The sequence below is a fragment of the Oncorhynchus gorbuscha genome, linkage group LG10, assembly GCF_021184085.1.
Source record: "Oncorhynchus gorbuscha isolate QuinsamMale2020 ecotype Even-year linkage group LG10, OgorEven_v1.0, whole genome shotgun sequence".
Classification (NCBI taxonomy): Eukaryota; Metazoa; Chordata; class Actinopteri; order Salmoniformes; family Salmonidae; genus Oncorhynchus; species Oncorhynchus gorbuscha.
Window position 1 is genome coordinate 78,559,335 of NC_060182.1, and position 16,080 is coordinate 78,575,414.

Below are 16,080 nucleotides of genomic sequence, written 5' to 3' on the forward strand. Positions count from 1 at the left end.
TCCCTCCCTCCCTCCCTCCCTCCCTCCCTCCCTCCCTTTCTATTTTTTAACACCACAGAGACGTTCCAACCTGAACCCAATCTTTCCCTCTCTGTGTTGGTCACTAGGGGGCGCTCACGAGGGCCAGAAGACGGCTGTGGGCCATTCGTTCTCTAAGGGCTGGAGCAGGGACCAGCCTGGGAGCGGTCAAGCAGCAGCCATGAGGCAGCGCAGTGCCACCACCGCTGGCTCCCCGGGTATGGAGAAGGCCAGGAACATCATGCGCCAGAAGACTGTGGGTTAGTGTCACAGCCGTCATATTTATCAGAGGAAACTACATGTCTATATATGGGAAGGATGGTTGTCTTAACCTTATGGCAGGGCGTTTAAGATATATTTTCATGGATGATTTAAAATGCTTGATGTGATGGTTTCAGTAGGTCTATGTACGTGGCACATTTGAGTAAGATTTTGGTGTAATGGTCAATGCTGCTATAATGCTGCTATACTGCTGTTAACTGTCATTAAATTATTTTAGCCATTTATACATAATCAATGAAATAGGAAATCAGTACTGTGTGGGAGTCCTCCAGTGAAGAAGGTTTCAACTGAGCATAATGGTTGTGTGGGTTCTCTTTCAAGTGTTCGTTTCGGTATTTCACTATGGGATACGCCCCCAGTATATTCATCAGAAGCCTTATTACACTACGCCAGCCATAATTGGCTGGACATCGAGACATGTGCGTCGGGGAAGGGTGTCCTTCCTACCTTATAAAGGACCCTGACGCAGTGTTTCTGAGTCAATGTAACACCTCTTCTCGCTTTTCATCAGAAAGCTTATCTCGACACGACTGCATTTTCCAGAAATAGCTAAACTGTACACAGACGTGAGCTTACAACTTGCACACCGGGTGCTTTTCTTGGGATTCCCTTCACCACAGCTAGAGGAAAATTATTTGAGTGAGTAACAGGTACAGCTGTGACACAGCTAACTCGTTCACAACCAAGTTAGCTGTATCCGAACAGTGATTAGTCGTCGGCAAACTAGCCACCACGCTAGCTCGGTTTTTTCTTTTTACTTCGGCAAGAAAATGTTTACTAGCTACATCAAGCTATCTTTTCAAACCATTCCTTTCGGGAACAGTACCTGGCCATCACACCGAGTGCAACCGTCGGAGATAACCCACTCTAATCGCTAGCTGTCGGCCTAGCATACTATGTTATTTTTTTCTGGCAGCTAAAAACATAGCATCCAAGCTATGCAGCAAAGGCATCTCCCACCTCAAACAAGAGCACAAATCTGCTCCTGTGGAAATAAGATTTCGGCCAAGGACACCCACTCGGTGTGCTCCGCTTGCCTTGGGCTGCAACATGCCCAGGAAGCATTAGCCTCCCTTGGCTCCTGTCCACACTGTGCCTTCTTCACTGTGAAGAGCCTCCATCTCAGGCTAGCACGCCCCCCCCCCGTCGGGCTTCCTGATCCGAGACGACAACGACTCCACAGGATTTTCCGACAGTCTTCTTTCAGAATCATCTGTTGGAGACAAAGATTCCTTCATCCCCTCATGCCAGCCCACCAAGCTTTCTGCCGGGGAATCAGGAACAAAACACGAAGGGAGGGTATAATCCACACCAGCTCTCTGTGTGGCCCTGCAGGACGTGTGCAAATGCGCTGTGAATAAACTGGTGATTCCCTGGCCCAATGCAGTAGCAGAGACCACCACATCCCGCTACAAGGGTAAGAGGCTAACCAAAGCTAAACGGGCAGCCAGGCAATTACTACCAGTCTGGAGGAGGTTACCCGTACCCAGAGTACACCTTTCTCCTCCAAGAACCCTGTCCATGGTGGGTCAATGTTGGACTGCTTTGACATGACAGGGATTGGGCTGGCCCACATGCCCCATCGAACCCCTGGTGGCTTCCCATCTACACCCCAGCCAGAAGTCATCCATGACCTTGACTCTCCCCACCTTACCAACAAAGTACGAGTCCTTCCAGTCCTCTGTGACAGAGAAAAACTAGAGGTTGGTTGCCACAGCGGTGAGGGCTCTCAGCACCACCTCCATGCTCTCGGCATAACAAGCAGAGCTACAGGAGGAGCTAGCGGTCAAACCAGAGCCTGGTCTATGGAATGAGATCTGTATTACCACAGACCTCAACCTGCGTCTGCTCACAGCCACTGTCAGGGAGAGCCATGGGACTCATAATATCCCAGGAGAGATCTGGATGGCTCAACCTATCAGTGAGAAGCTGAAGATCCTAGATACTCCAGTAGACCCTAAAAGCCTTTTCGGTGCCACTGTTGAGATGATGCAGAAACGGTGTGAGGAGAAAAAGAATACACAGCCCAGTGCCTACCCTGTGCCTCTCCGCACCTTCGCCCAGGCTGCAGCAGGTCGACCACCCTCAACCTTTAAGTTCCCCAGATGCCCAGCCCCCTAGGCTGCGAACCCAGGGCAGCAGGAAACCTTGGATTCTAAGGGCCCCTGATCTAAGAAGCCCTCCTTCCCTCTCATGGCACCAAGGGGCCAGCCTGCTCCTAACCCCACCCAGGGGGTAAGGGGAAAAAAGTGCATGGTCTAGCGATGTCCCCATCGCCAGAGAGGCAAGAACAGTCTCCTCCAAGCCCAGTTCTATCCCCTCTTCCAATCCCGAGCCTGTTCCAGGGTGCAAGTTCCCAGGCACCTCAGTGTTCTTCCGACGTACCTGGTCCAAGTTGGTGGTCACAGAGTACAGCCCAAAGAGGAGAAGAGACCATGTTCAGATGGATGCTTCCACAAAGCCCCCCTCTTGTCTCAAACACTCCCCAATGTCAGTTCACATAAAAAATGTTAACACTAGCGCAACCAGGCTACAGGCCAAGGGAGCAGTCAGACATGTTTCTCATGAACGCGTTCTCCCGCTACGAGCCAGCTGGACGCACGTAGTGTGTCACGGCCTGTCGTACACCCTCCCCCCAGAGGGGCACCATCAATGGGGGAAAGCCCGGGTCAGCCCTCTCTCGGAGCAGAGAGCGAATTGGCGGGCATGAACAGTCTCAAACTGGGTACAGGGCACAATAGACAGGGGATACAGACTACAATTCTCTGTCACCCTGCCCAGATTCAAGGGAATCATATGCACTCAGGCTAAGGTGGAATCAGCGCATGTACTCCGAGAGGAATTCACATCGCGAATAGGAAAAAGGACAATAAGAATTGTTCTTCCCGAGCAAAGCCACTGCGGTTTTTAATCAATATTTCCTGGTTCCAAAAAAGGGGGGCAGCCTACGCCCGATCTTAGATCTACGTGCTCTGAACAGACACATGAGAAAGTACACTTTCAGATTGTTGACACACACTGCTCTGCTACATTCTGTGCACCCAGGCGATTGGTTCATATCCGTCGACCTGAAGGACGCTTACTTTCACATCTCAATATACTCCCCACACAGGACATTTCTCAGATTTGCTTTTCAGTGCGTGATCTACACATTTTTGGTGCTCCCTTTCAGCTTCTCTTGTGTCACCTCCTGTCTTTACGAAGTGTACCGAGGCAGCTATAGCCCCACTCGGAGAGATGAGGTCTTAGAACACAGCCAGCTATTATAGGAACACCTGACACTTCTACGTTTCAGAATAAACACAGTAAAGAGTGTTCTGATTCCCACGCAGACAATCTCTTTCCTAGGTTTAATCCTGGATTCGGTATCGTTCAAAGCTCGCCTTTTTATGGAACATATAAGAACATTCCAAGATGGCCTAGCACTGTTTCACAGAGGGAACCTGGTCTCTTTCAAAACATGCCTGAGGCCACTAGGCTTTAGCAGTCATTCCATTAGGACGTTTGAATATGAGAGGGTTTCAACGCTGGGTCTCTTCTCGGGGTCTGAGCCCAATACGTCACAAACATCACCATGTACAGATCTCAATAGACTGCATGGTAGCACTGCACTCCTGGGGAGACAGGCTGTGTCTGTCACAGGGTGCCCAGATGGGCACTATTTTATCCAGAAAAGTAGTCACGACGCACTCATCTCTCTCGGGTTGGGGTGTGACTCATGAGGGCAGAACAGTCAACGGGGTGTGGGGACCCCATCTCCGATCTACTCACACAAACAGCCTGGAGCTCCTTAGTGTCCTTAGCATTAAAGTTGTTCCTCCCATTTCTGGAGGTGCGTCATGTTCTAGACAGAACAGACAATACCACTGTTGTGGAGTACATAAACAGACAAGGGGGACTGCTATCCCCTCACTTACACACACGGGCACACATACTGATTATGTGGAGCAGTGTGCATCTCCAGTCACTGAGAGCTACTCATGTACTAAATTTGGGGGCAGATTTACTTGCCAGGGGGAACCCTCTATACAGAGAGGGGAAGCTCCACCCAGAGATAGCCAATCAGGTTTTGATGTACTTCGGCATTCCAGCAGTGGATCCTTATGCATCAATGGACAGTACTCAGTGGCCACTGTTATTTTCCGTGAGGGATCGGGATGCACCGATGGGAGTGGACTCGTTGGCGCACGAGTGGTCACGCGTCCTCCTGTATGCATTATCCCTCTGATGCTGATTTCCCCCACCCTATGCAGGGTGCGATAGATGGGGCTATCGCTCATACTAATAGCGCCACCTTGTAATTTCCACTATGAGTGCTAGAGATGCATCCATTTTAGTCCCTTTATAATTATAAATGGCAGGTGTTTGAGGAATGGTGCACTAAAATACAGACAGTGTCATTCCAGTGCTCTGTCCCGGTAATCCTGACGTTTCTACAGGAATTTGTAGAAAAAGGAAAGGCTTTTTCTACTATTAAAGTATATCTGGCTTTATTTAGGGGCATATCTGTCCAAGATATTTGCTCAGCAGTGAGTTGGGCTTTGTCTTTGCAAAGTTTTATGGGCTTGATGTCACCGCACCAACCCTGGTGCATACTGTTTTACATGTAGGATCTTCTGCGGGTAAGGCCCATTTGTGTGATATATAGCACAGGGCAGTCGGTCGTCAGGATAAGCTTGTCTGGCAATACGGTACTCAGTATATCCCATAGTGAAATACCGAAACGAACACTTGAAAGAGAACTACAGGTTACGACTGTAACCCCGGTTCTCTGATAGTATGAGTGAGGTATTTCACCAGACCACCCCCTCCTTGCATGAGCGAGGAAGATGTGTGGCTTATTCTTGAATGACTCAGAGACGCTGCGTCGGGTCCTTTATAGGGTAGGAGGGACACCCTTCCCCGACACACACGTCTCGACGTCCAGCCAATCATGGCTGGCGTACTGTAATAAGGCCTCTGACGAATACGCTGGGTGCGTATCCCATAGTGAAATACTTCACTCATACAATCAGAGAACCGGGGTTACAGTCGTAACCTACAGTCATAATCACGGAGGGCTCTGTGACCTGGCTCCTGAGGTACAGACAGACAGACAGCAGCTTTGCCTTTTCCTAGTTCTCCTCTCTGAAGGTCACTGCTCTCTGCCTTACGCTCACAGTCCTCACTTTCTCCTTTCACTTTCTCACCTTCCTCCTCTCCCATTTTTACCTTCCTCTTCTTTCTAAACTCCTTTTCTATCCATTTCCTCTCTGTCCCTCTATTCCACGACCCCTACTCTTCTCTATTTTCTCTTCCCTCTCCCCTTTCCTTCTTTCACCTCCCCTCCCTCCTTTCTCTCCTTCTCCTCCCTTCTCTCTCCTCTCTGTGTTGCGTCCGTCCCTCAGCCCTGCGTAGCTGCTCTACGGGTGACAGCTTCCTGTCCCAAGCCTTTATCCGCAGCGCTAAAAGTGCCCCTGTCCTGATCCATCCTCTCCACCCTCTCCTGTCTGACTCTGTCCTCACCTCCCTAGCTGACGAGCTGGCAGGTAGAGCCCACTACTCTACGCCTGTACCTGTACCTCTATCTGTACCTGTGTGTCTATCTGTACCCCCCCTCCACCCACTTCACTTCTTCACTCACTATCTGTATGTTCTTGTCTGTCTTTGCATGTTGTTTCTATGCTTGCCTTTGCTTGTGATTCCACACAGCCTGCTTGTCTTGGTGTGTTTGTGAGCTCTTGTTTGAGGATATTTCTCTCAGGCCTAGACTCTGGGGGTGTGTTGTGTTTTTAGGCTGTTGTTGTTTCTGAATAATTATTTAATATCCTTCTCAGATCCAAACAGTTTCCCCTGCATGCGGTTTGGTGTGCACACCTACTCCCTATAAATGTATGATTTTATGGCTTCTGCTAAAATATGACATATTGTCAACCCATTTTTTAAATTATTTTTTGGGGATGAATTCTCATTTGTTGTTATTGATATATTGTAATTAGTCTGTTTCCTCTACTGCAGCTGTTTTGGCTTTAATGATATGGATATGATTGGATGCAGCTTAAATATTCATTTACCATGAAAAGGAATGCAGGTTTTGCCATGTTTTGTCTGCCATTGTTTTTGTATATGAGAACATGCATACATAAGAAAACAACATGTTATTGCATGGACTTGGTTGGTGCCTTTGGGTGAAATGAAACCATTAATACAAACTAAATTCAACCACCTGATCTTTTCATCCTTTACACAGATGTACAATGCATTCGGAAAGTATTCAGACTCCTTCCCCCTTTTCACATTTTCTTAACGTTACACAGCCTTATTCTGAAATTGATTAAACAGATTTTTTTCCCCTCATCAATCTACACACAATATCGAAAACAGGTTTTTAGGGATTTTTGCAAATGTATTAAACATTTTAAACAGATAGAGTCTGCCCTGAAGCCACTCCTGTGTTGTCTTCACTGTGTGCTTAGGGTCATTGTCCTGTTGGAAGGTGAACCTTTCAAATTCAATTTTATTGGTCACATGCAGATGTTAAAGTGAGTGAAGCGAAATGCTTGTGCTTCTAATTCCGACAGTGCAGTAATATCTAACAAGTAATCTAACAATTGCCCACACAACTACCTAATACACACAAATCTAAAGGGGTGAGTGAGAATATGTACAGTTTAAGTTGGAAGTTTACATACACCTTAGCCAAATACATTTAAACACAGTTTTTCACAATTCCTGACATTTAATCCTAGTAAAAACGCCCTGTCTTAGGTCAGTTAAGATCACAACTTTATTTTAAGAATGTGAATGTGAAATGATAGAATAATAGTAGAGCGAATTATTTATTTCAGCATTTCTTTCTTTCATTACATTCCCAGTGGGTCAGAAGTTTACATACACTCAATTAGTATTTGGTAGCATTGCCTCTAAATAGTTTAATTGGGTATAACATTTTGGGTAGCCTTCCACAAGCTTCCCACAATAAGTGGGTGAATTTTGGCCCATTCCTCCTGACAGAGCTGGTGTAACTGAGTCAGGTTTGTAGGTCACCTTGCTCGCACACACTTTTTCAGTTCTGCCCACAGATTTTCATTCTTTGTGATGGCCACTCCAATACCTTGACTTTGTTGTCCTTAAGCCATTTTGCCACAATTTGGAAATATGCGTAGGGTCATTGCCCATTTGGAAGACCCATTTGCGACCAAGCTTTAACTTCCTGACTGATGTCTTGAGATGTTGCTTCAATATATCCACATAATTTTCCTGCCTAATGATGCCATCTATTTTGTGAAGTGCACAAGTCCCTCCTGCAGCAAAGCACCCCCACAACATGATGCTGCCACCCCGTGCTTCACAGTTGGGATGGTGTTTTCGGCTTGCAAGCCTCCCCCTTTTTCCTCCAAACATGACGAAGGTCATTATGGCCAAAGAGTTCTATTTTTGTTTCATCAGCCCAGAGGACATTTCTCTAAAATGTACGATATTTGTCCCCAGGTGCAGTTGCAAACCGTTGTCTGGCTTTTTAATGGCGGTTTTGGAGCAGTGGCTTCTTCCTTGCTGAGCGGCCTTTCAGGTTGTCAATATAGGACTCGTTTTACTGTGGATATAGATACTTTTGTACCTGTTTCCTCCAGCATCTTCTGGGATTGATTTGCACTTTTCGCACCAAAGTACGTTCATCTCTAGGAGACAGAACACCTCCTTCCTGAGCGGGATGATGGCTGCGTGGTCCCATGGTGTTTATACTTGCATACTATTGTTTGTACAGATAAACATAGTACCTTCAGGCATTTGGAAATTGCTCCCAAGGATGAACCAGACTTGTGGAGGTCTACAATTGTTTTTCTGAGGTCTAAGCTGATTTCTTTTGATTTTCCGATGATGTCAAGCAAAGAGGCACTGAGTTTGAAGGTAGGCCTTGAAATACTTCCACACTCAAAGGATGTCAAATTAGCCTATCAGAAGCTTCTAAAGCCATGACATAATTTTCTGGAATCTTTCAAGCTGTTTAAAGGCACAGTCAAGTTAATGTATGTAAACCTCTGACCCTCTGGAATTGTGATACAGTGAATTCTAAGTGAAATAATCTGTCTGTAAACAATTGTTGGAAAAATAACTTGTGTCATGCACAGAGTAACAGACTTTCCAAAATGATAGTTTGTTAACAAGAAATTTGTGGAGTGGTTGAAAAACGAGTTTTAATGACTCCAACCTAAGTGTATGTAAACTTACGACTTCAACTGTACATATAAATATATGGATGAGCGATGGCCGAGCAGCATAGGCAAGGTGCAATAGGTGGTATAAAATACAGTATATACATATGATATGAGTAATGTAAGATATGTACATTTTATTAAAGTGGCATTATTTGAAGTGGCATTGTTTAAAGTGACTAGTGATCCATTTATTAAAGTGGCCAGTGATTGGGTCTCAATGTAGGCAGCAGCCTCTCTATGTTAGTGATGGCTCTTTAGCAGTCTGATGGCCTTGAGATAGAAGCTGTTTTTCAGTCTCTCAGTCCCAGCTTTGATGCACCTGTACATACCTTGCCTTCTGGATGGTAGCGGTGTGAACAGGCAGTGGCTCAAGTGGTTATTGTCCTTGATTGTCTTTTTTCCCTTCCTGTGACATCGGGTGTTGTAGCTGTCATGGAGGGCAGGTAGTTTGCCCCCGGTGATGCGTTGTGCAGATTGCACCACCCTCTGGAGAGCCTTGTGGTTAAGGGCGGTGCAGTTGCTGTAACAGCCCGACATGATGCTCTTGTTTGTGCATCTGTAAAAGTTTGTCAGGGTTTTGGGTGACAAGCCAAATTTCTTCAGCCTCCTGAGGGTGAGGAGACGCTGTTGCGCCTTCTTTACCACTGTCTGTGTGGGTAGACCATTTCAGTTTGTCTGTGATGTGTATGCCGAGGAACTTAAAACAAAATTGATCAGCCCCTTTGTCCCCAGTTTGAGGTCCTGAGATCTCTGGAGTAGGTTTTCATCAAGGATCTCTCTGTACTTTGCTTCGTTCATCTTTCCCTTAATCCGGACTAATCTCCCAGTCCCTGATGCTTATAAACATCCCCACGGCATGATCCTGCCACACCCCAGATTGCTCAGTTTGGCTGGGCAGCCAGCTCTAGGAAGAGTCTTGTTGGTTCCAAATTTAAGAGGCTACTGTATTCTTGGGGAACTTAAACGCTGCAGACATTTTTTTGGTACCCTTCCCAGATCTGTGCATCACAACAATCCTGTCTCTGAGCTCTACGGACAATTCCTTCAACCTCATGCCTTCGTCTGTGCACTGACATGCACTGTCGACTGTGGGTCCTTTATATAGACAGGTGTGTGCCTTTCTAAATCGTGTCCCATCAACTCAATTTACCACAGGTGGACTCCAAACAAGTTGTAGAAACATCTCAAGGATGTTCAATGGAAACTGGATGCACCTGACCTCAATTTTGAGTCTTACAGCAAAGGGTCTGAATACTTACAGTACCAGTCAAAGGTTTGGAGACAAGTTTGGTTTGGTTGAGATAATGCCAAGAGTGTGCAAATCTATCATCAAGGCAAAGGGTGGTTACTTTGAAGAATCAAATGATTCCATATGTGTTATTTCATAGTTCTGATGCCTTCGCTAATATTCTACAATGTAGAAAATAGTCAAAATAAAGAGAATTCCTTGAATAAGTAGGTGTGGCCTGGTACTGTATGTAAATAAGGTATTAATGTTTTTTTAATACATTTGCTAAAAATTTCTAAACCAGTTTTTGCTTTGTCATTATCGGGTGTTGTGTCTAGATCGATGAAAAAACAACAACTATTTAATCCATTTTAGAATGAGGCTATAAATTAACAAAAATGTGTAAAATATATGACTGTATATGATCATATTGCTGCACCACGGTGTGGTGTATGTTACTGATCCATTCCCTTCGCTGTGTTTTCCTGCACGTAGAGTTGGTAGGACCCCTCTCCAGTGAGCTGTGCCCTGTGTATCCCCTTTGTCCAGATATGGAGGACCCCCCCATGGTCATGACCTCTCGGGCACCCAGGGTCCGCCACTGCTCCCAGAGCGAGAATACCCCGGCCTCTGAGGTGTTCTCAGCATCCAGTGACCTGGAACCCCAGGGGCCTCCGCTCCCCCGCAGCAGCAGCGCTTCTGACATCATGGAGCCCTTCATCGCTGAGAGGGTCAAAGGTGCACTTCCTGTCCCTGACAGTCCCCCCTCTCACTCCACCATCACCGCTGTCTTTGCCCCCCACCACGCCCACCACCCCCTTGCTCCTCCCGGAGCCACTCCCTGCACCCCCAACCCCCACACAGCCCCAGGTAGCAGGGTGGCCTCTCTGGAAGTGGGGGATAGCATCTATGACTACCTGTGGCAGATGATAGGCCCCCGCCCCCCTGCCCCTGACTGGACATGTGGTGGAGCCTCCTTCTCCTCCAACCTCACCCAGTCCTCTGAGAGAGATGAGGAGGGGGAGATGCAGGGGGAGGAGGACCTGCTTAGCTCTCTCAGGGAGTACCTGATGCACATAAGCCTGGAGGGGGGAGATGGAGGGGGGGGGAGGGGTGGCCCTAGTGACGCTGTGGAGGGTCGCACTGTGATGGTACAGTCAGGGTCACAGCAGGTCAGGAGACAGGTCCAGGTAAGGCAGCATAGCATCTTAAACTCAGCAGAAGAGAGCAGTACAGAGGCAGAGCAGCAGCCTGCTGAGAAGAGCATCTATGAGTGTTTGGAACAGAGTGATGACTGGGAGCTGATCAGCAGGGCGAGCTCTAGTCTTGACCAGCATGTAACTACTCGGGGAACAGAGAATAGGGAAGAGCCCTACTTGGTCAGGCAAGACGCCACAGAGTGTGAGTATAATAATGAAACAGGAGGTTCAGGCCAAGAGGCCCATCAGCCCCAGCAGCAGTCCTTCTCCCTCAACCTCCACCACTCCCTGAAGCCCAGGCTGGTCCGGGGTAGGCCCAAAAAGCGCCATGGGGCAGGGGGAGGGGTACACGTCAGCTTCCGGCCCTCCACAGAGTCTGTCCAGTTCCACAGCCCTCTAGACTCCAAGGAGGCCCACTGGAGGACCAGACTGCGCCGCCTCAGCCACTTCAGCAGCCACTCTGTAGGAGGGGTGGGGTCTGGAGGGGCTGGGGCAGGTGCAGGGTTGGGGGGGTCAAAGGGTAAAGACAGGTCAGGAGGGGAGGGGGTGAGCGGAAGCGGGGAGCAGCCGGAACGGGAGGCCAGTGAAGTGGGGGGTCATGCGACTGAGCCAGGACGTGTCCGTCTGGGGCGCTCCTCCCTTCGGCCTCGTGGGACCCGGTCCAGGTCCCAGGATGCGGAGTCGGGGCTCAGTCCTTCTCGGCAGCAGCAGGGGGCTCTGTTGGGCGGTGTGTATAAATCTGTGGTCCATGCTCTCTCCAAGCCCAAGGCCCACGCCTCCGGCTCCGCGTCCCCGCAGCGGCAAAGCAAAGCCCCCGGCGTGGCCACAGAGGCGCCCCTGAGGGACCTGTACACTCATGTATTGGGCTATTTTGGAAAGAAAGCACCAGGTGAGAGACTTGAGGAGCGTCACTGTGCTCCAAGGCACTACCACAACATGGAAAAACAAAACTACAGAATGAAACAAAAACACAAAGCACCACCGTTCTATCTCCTCCATCTTTTTCAGTTTTTTTTATTAACTGTTTTTGCTGAATGCGGATTGAATTGAAGCTTTTTTTTTTGTCTTTCCTGTTTTAAAGTAGCAGACATGATCCCAAAAAAGAACCAAAGCCCGGCCAAAGGCCCCTCCTCCTGGGATGACTCTCCCCTCCTCCTACAGCTTCTGCCCCTCCTCTTCCTTCCCTGAATGATGCATGCGGCCGCATACCTCCGCCTTCTCTATCATAGCAACTCAACACCTTACAACACATTAACTGCACACACTGGGGGCAAATCAATCTAACTCATTGATAAATTGACACAGAACACATAGTGTAGCATGATACTGGTCTATGAAGTCCATTTCTTCCATGTATACATGAAACTGGGAAATGTATCTGTGTCCTCCAGACTAAGCTGATGCTCTAATAACAACATGTCAATATACCTCCAAACAGGTGGGGGCAGTATAACCCTTTTGATGTAGAATAGGATTTCAGCACCACGCATTGAGCTGGGCCCTCTTGAGTCACTTCAATGACACCACAAAGTCCAATGTCTCTTATTTTTTCTTCCACTAAATTTCACTGGCGTACCTAGATACTATTTTAGCATTGGCAGTTGACACAGCTTGCCATAATCTTTGGGTTAGCAGAACATGCAGTAGTGGCTTCTTTGGGCAGTAGATTCACACATTTTTAATGGCAGGTCACTAGTTTAAAACTTTAACACAGTTGAAAGTTCAAACTATCCAGAGAAATGTCATGGGATGGAAACATACTCTCTGCCAACCTGCTTCTCTTTGACAATCCAGTTCAACATTTAAGTGAATACAGTAACTGTTAATTAATGTATCATGGCCTTCATATGTATGCTGCCTCATCTTTCAGTTTCCCTTGGCTACCCAGTTAACACACTAACTGACTGGCCGCTCCCTCACCCAACCACAGTGCAGTTTACATAGCTAGACTAACTGGCCGCTCCCTCACCCAACCACAGTGCAGTTTACATAGCTAGACTAACTGGCCGCTCCCTCACCCAACCACAGTGCAGTTTACATAGCTAGACTAACTGGCCGCTCCCTCACCCAACCACAGTGCAGTTTACATAGCTAGACTGACTGACTGACCGCTCCCTCACCCAACCACAGTGCAGTTTACATAGCTGGACTAATCTCTGTTCTGTGATGTGCTGTACTCATGGCTTAGACAAGACAAGGTTATCTCTCTCTCTCTCTCTCTCTCTCTCTCTCTCTCTCTCTCTCTCTCTCTCTCTCTCTCTCTCTCTCTCTGACTGCATGTGAGTAACTCCTGCATCGCTTTACTGGTTGGACTCAGTTGTGTTGGTTGGATTTTCTTTAAGATCGTTTCGTTGAGAATTGTGCAGCAGTTACCTTAATTCTTCATCTTTATTTAACAGCACAAACAACACCACAGTTACCTTACTTTATTGACTGATACTTTTACACAGGCATACATTTCTGAACTTAACATTATCCACTGCCTATAGGAATGACATGCATTCAATATTTTAGTCCAATGGTCTTGTATTGTGTTGAGGAGATCTGTATGATGAAGATGTGAAGATGCTTGTAGCTGTGTGTGTCAGTATCTTCTGACAGTGGGGTGACGTGTATGTCCTTTGCTCTCTGCCTGGACACAGGCAACAAAGAGGACCCTTGTCAGACGATGCGTGCTGTGCCCAGTGATAACGGCAACCAAAACTTTGGAGACCTGATGGACGAATTTATCCAAGAGCGTCTGCGAGCGAGAGGCACCTCTGTAAGTCACCTTTTCAATTTTCTTTGTCATTTCTCATGCACACACACGCACACACACACTTTCTGAGCTGAGTTAATAAGTGAATGTTCTCAGCTCATGCTCTCTATATGTTTAGTCCAAACATTAGAGTACTAACTTCTCCTCTCTATCTCTCTCTGTAGGGCATGACAAGGCGTGGCAGTAGCCCCTGTAGTCTGGAGATCCCCAAAGACCTGCCGGAGCTCCTGGGCCGTCAGAACGTCTCACAACCTGTGGACGACCCCGGTGTGCCCTCTGAGTGGACCTCCCCCGCCAGCAGCAGCGACGTCATCAGCTCCGACAGCCAATCAGACTCCTTCAACGCCTTCCAGTACGCCAACTGCAAGTTGGAAAGTAAGTGACATCACCACAGCTGACGTCACATCTCGTTAAATCAGTGACTCGTGTTGTTGAGGGTATTACAGGTAATAAATCATGATTATATCAGTTAGCTCACGCTTGCTTTGCATGCATATTGGTTGTGTAAAAAACCTGGTTCTGTAACTAAGTAACATAGTAGGGGAGTGGATCGGAGTGGGAGTGGATCGGAGTGGGCGGGAATTGTATATTGCTCTTGACATGCTGGAGGACTACTACTTGTACTGACCACTGGGTGGCACTATGCTGTTAGATTTCAGCTTTGGTCCAGATGGCTGTGGTGCGGGGTCTTTGGACCAGGATAACGCTAGCCTTGGAGGGCTGCCCCAGACTGCAGAGGAACAGGAGTTGTCCAGCCTCACCACCCTGCACATAGATTCAGAGACCAGCAGTCTGAGCCAGCACGGCCTGTCTGCAGACGCCATCACCATCACAGGTCAGAGAGAGAGACACACACACACACACACACACACACACGCACACATACAGACTTAGAGACCAGCAGTCTGAGCCAGCACGGCCTGTCTGCAGACGCCATCACCATCACAGGTCAGAGAGAGAGACAGACACACACACACACACACACACACACACACACACACACACACACACACACACACACACACACACACACACACACACACACACACACACACACACACACACACACACACACACACACAGACTTAGAGACCAGCAGTCTGAGCCAGCAAGGCCTGTCTGCAGACACCATCACAGGTCAGAGTTGCAGATTCACAAATCAGAACACATCGGCTTTCAATGTCCACATCACTCATCCTTTTATACATCTTAGTGACGTTCCCACATTAAAGAACTTTGATCATCTAGGAAAGCTCATAGAAATCCAATAAATGATTATTATTCAAAGTCTACCTAATTCATTACATCAATCTCTGTGTGCCTTCATCCAGGTTCAGAGAGTGCGTCCCCGATGCATTCCCTGGGTGGTTCCTGCTCACAGAGCCCATCTCCAGCCACCCTGACCGCTGAACACATAGGGCTGCAGCACGAGGACCTGCAGCTGGATGAGAAACTACATCACTCTGTACTACACACTCCTGATGACCTGGGTATTATACACACACCCACACTGCTCTCTATAGTAACTGGTTTATCTAAGTCACTACCCAAACTTGAACGGTCCCTCACCTATCTGTCACACAACACAAATACACTACACACTCAGCCTTACTTACATACTAACAGTGTACTCAAAAGTGTTGTCCCCCTGTTCCCTCCTCTCAGAAACCAGTGAGGTTCCTACAGAGGACTGCAGTGTGATGGCCGGTGGCTCCCTGACCGGTTGGCACGCGGACGTTGCCACGGTGATGTGGCGGAGGATGCTAGGTATTCTGGGTGATGTGAACACCATTAAGGACCCAGAGATCCACGCGCAGGTCTTTGACTATCTCTGTGAGCTGTGGCAGAACCTGGCCAAGGTGAGGAACCATAAGGGAATCAGACTGTGTACTCAATACAAGAATGGAAGTTACTGGATCAATGTATGTAAGACACTCATTCACAACATTAATTTACTCTTTCTTTCTCTTTCTCTGTCCTTTCTTTCTTTTTCTCCTATCTCTCTCTCTCACTATCTTTTCTTTCTTCTTTCTCTCTTTCTCCTTCCTCCCACTCTCACCAGATCAGAGATAATCTGGGCATCTCTCTGGACAACCAGTCATCTCCTCCTCCCCCGGTCCTCATCCCTCCCCTCCGGATCCTCACCCCCTGGCTCTTCAAAGTAAGTATTACCCCTCACTGTTTCATTACTTTATAAAATGCATGTACTTTGAGGGTAACATACAATACCAGTCAAAAGTCTGGATACAGCTACTCATTCAAGGGTTTTTCTTTATTTTTACTATTTTCTACATTGTCGAATAATAGCGAAGGCATCGAAACTATGACATAACACACATGGAATCATGTAGTTACCAAAAAAGTGTTAAACAAATCAAAATAGATTTTAAATTCTTCAAA

The 16,080-nt window shown here is 47.5% G+C and overlaps 1 protein-coding gene across 5 annotated transcripts in view; it reads left to right on the forward strand.

Annotated features, from left to right (window-relative positions):
* The window catches only part of ralgapa1 (Ral GTPase activating protein catalytic subunit alpha 1), a 124,127-nt gene that overhangs the window by 27,820 nt on the left and 80,227 nt on the right, over positions 1 to 16,080 (forward strand). For 3 of the 5 annotated variants that reach the window (XM_046367156.1, XM_046367157.1, XM_046367158.1), the window contains exons 17-24: positions 108 to 278; positions 10,273 to 10,461; positions 13,565 to 13,683; positions 13,845 to 14,055; positions 14,333 to 14,515; positions 15,012 to 15,170; positions 15,346 to 15,539; positions 15,743 to 15,841. In XM_046367156.1, coding sequence (XP_046223112.1) covers positions 108 to 278; positions 10,273 to 10,461; positions 13,565 to 13,683; positions 13,845 to 14,055; positions 14,333 to 14,515; positions 15,012 to 15,170; positions 15,346 to 15,539; positions 15,743 to 15,841 — 1,325 coding nt within the window. Of the gene's footprint in view, positions 1 to 107; positions 279 to 5,687; positions 5,829 to 10,272; positions 10,462 to 13,564; positions 13,684 to 13,844; positions 14,056 to 14,332; positions 14,516 to 15,011; positions 15,171 to 15,345; positions 15,540 to 15,742; positions 15,842 to 16,080 lie in introns of all 5 variants that reach the window. The other 2 variants (XM_046367160.1, XM_046367159.1) reach the window with 2 other exon arrangements.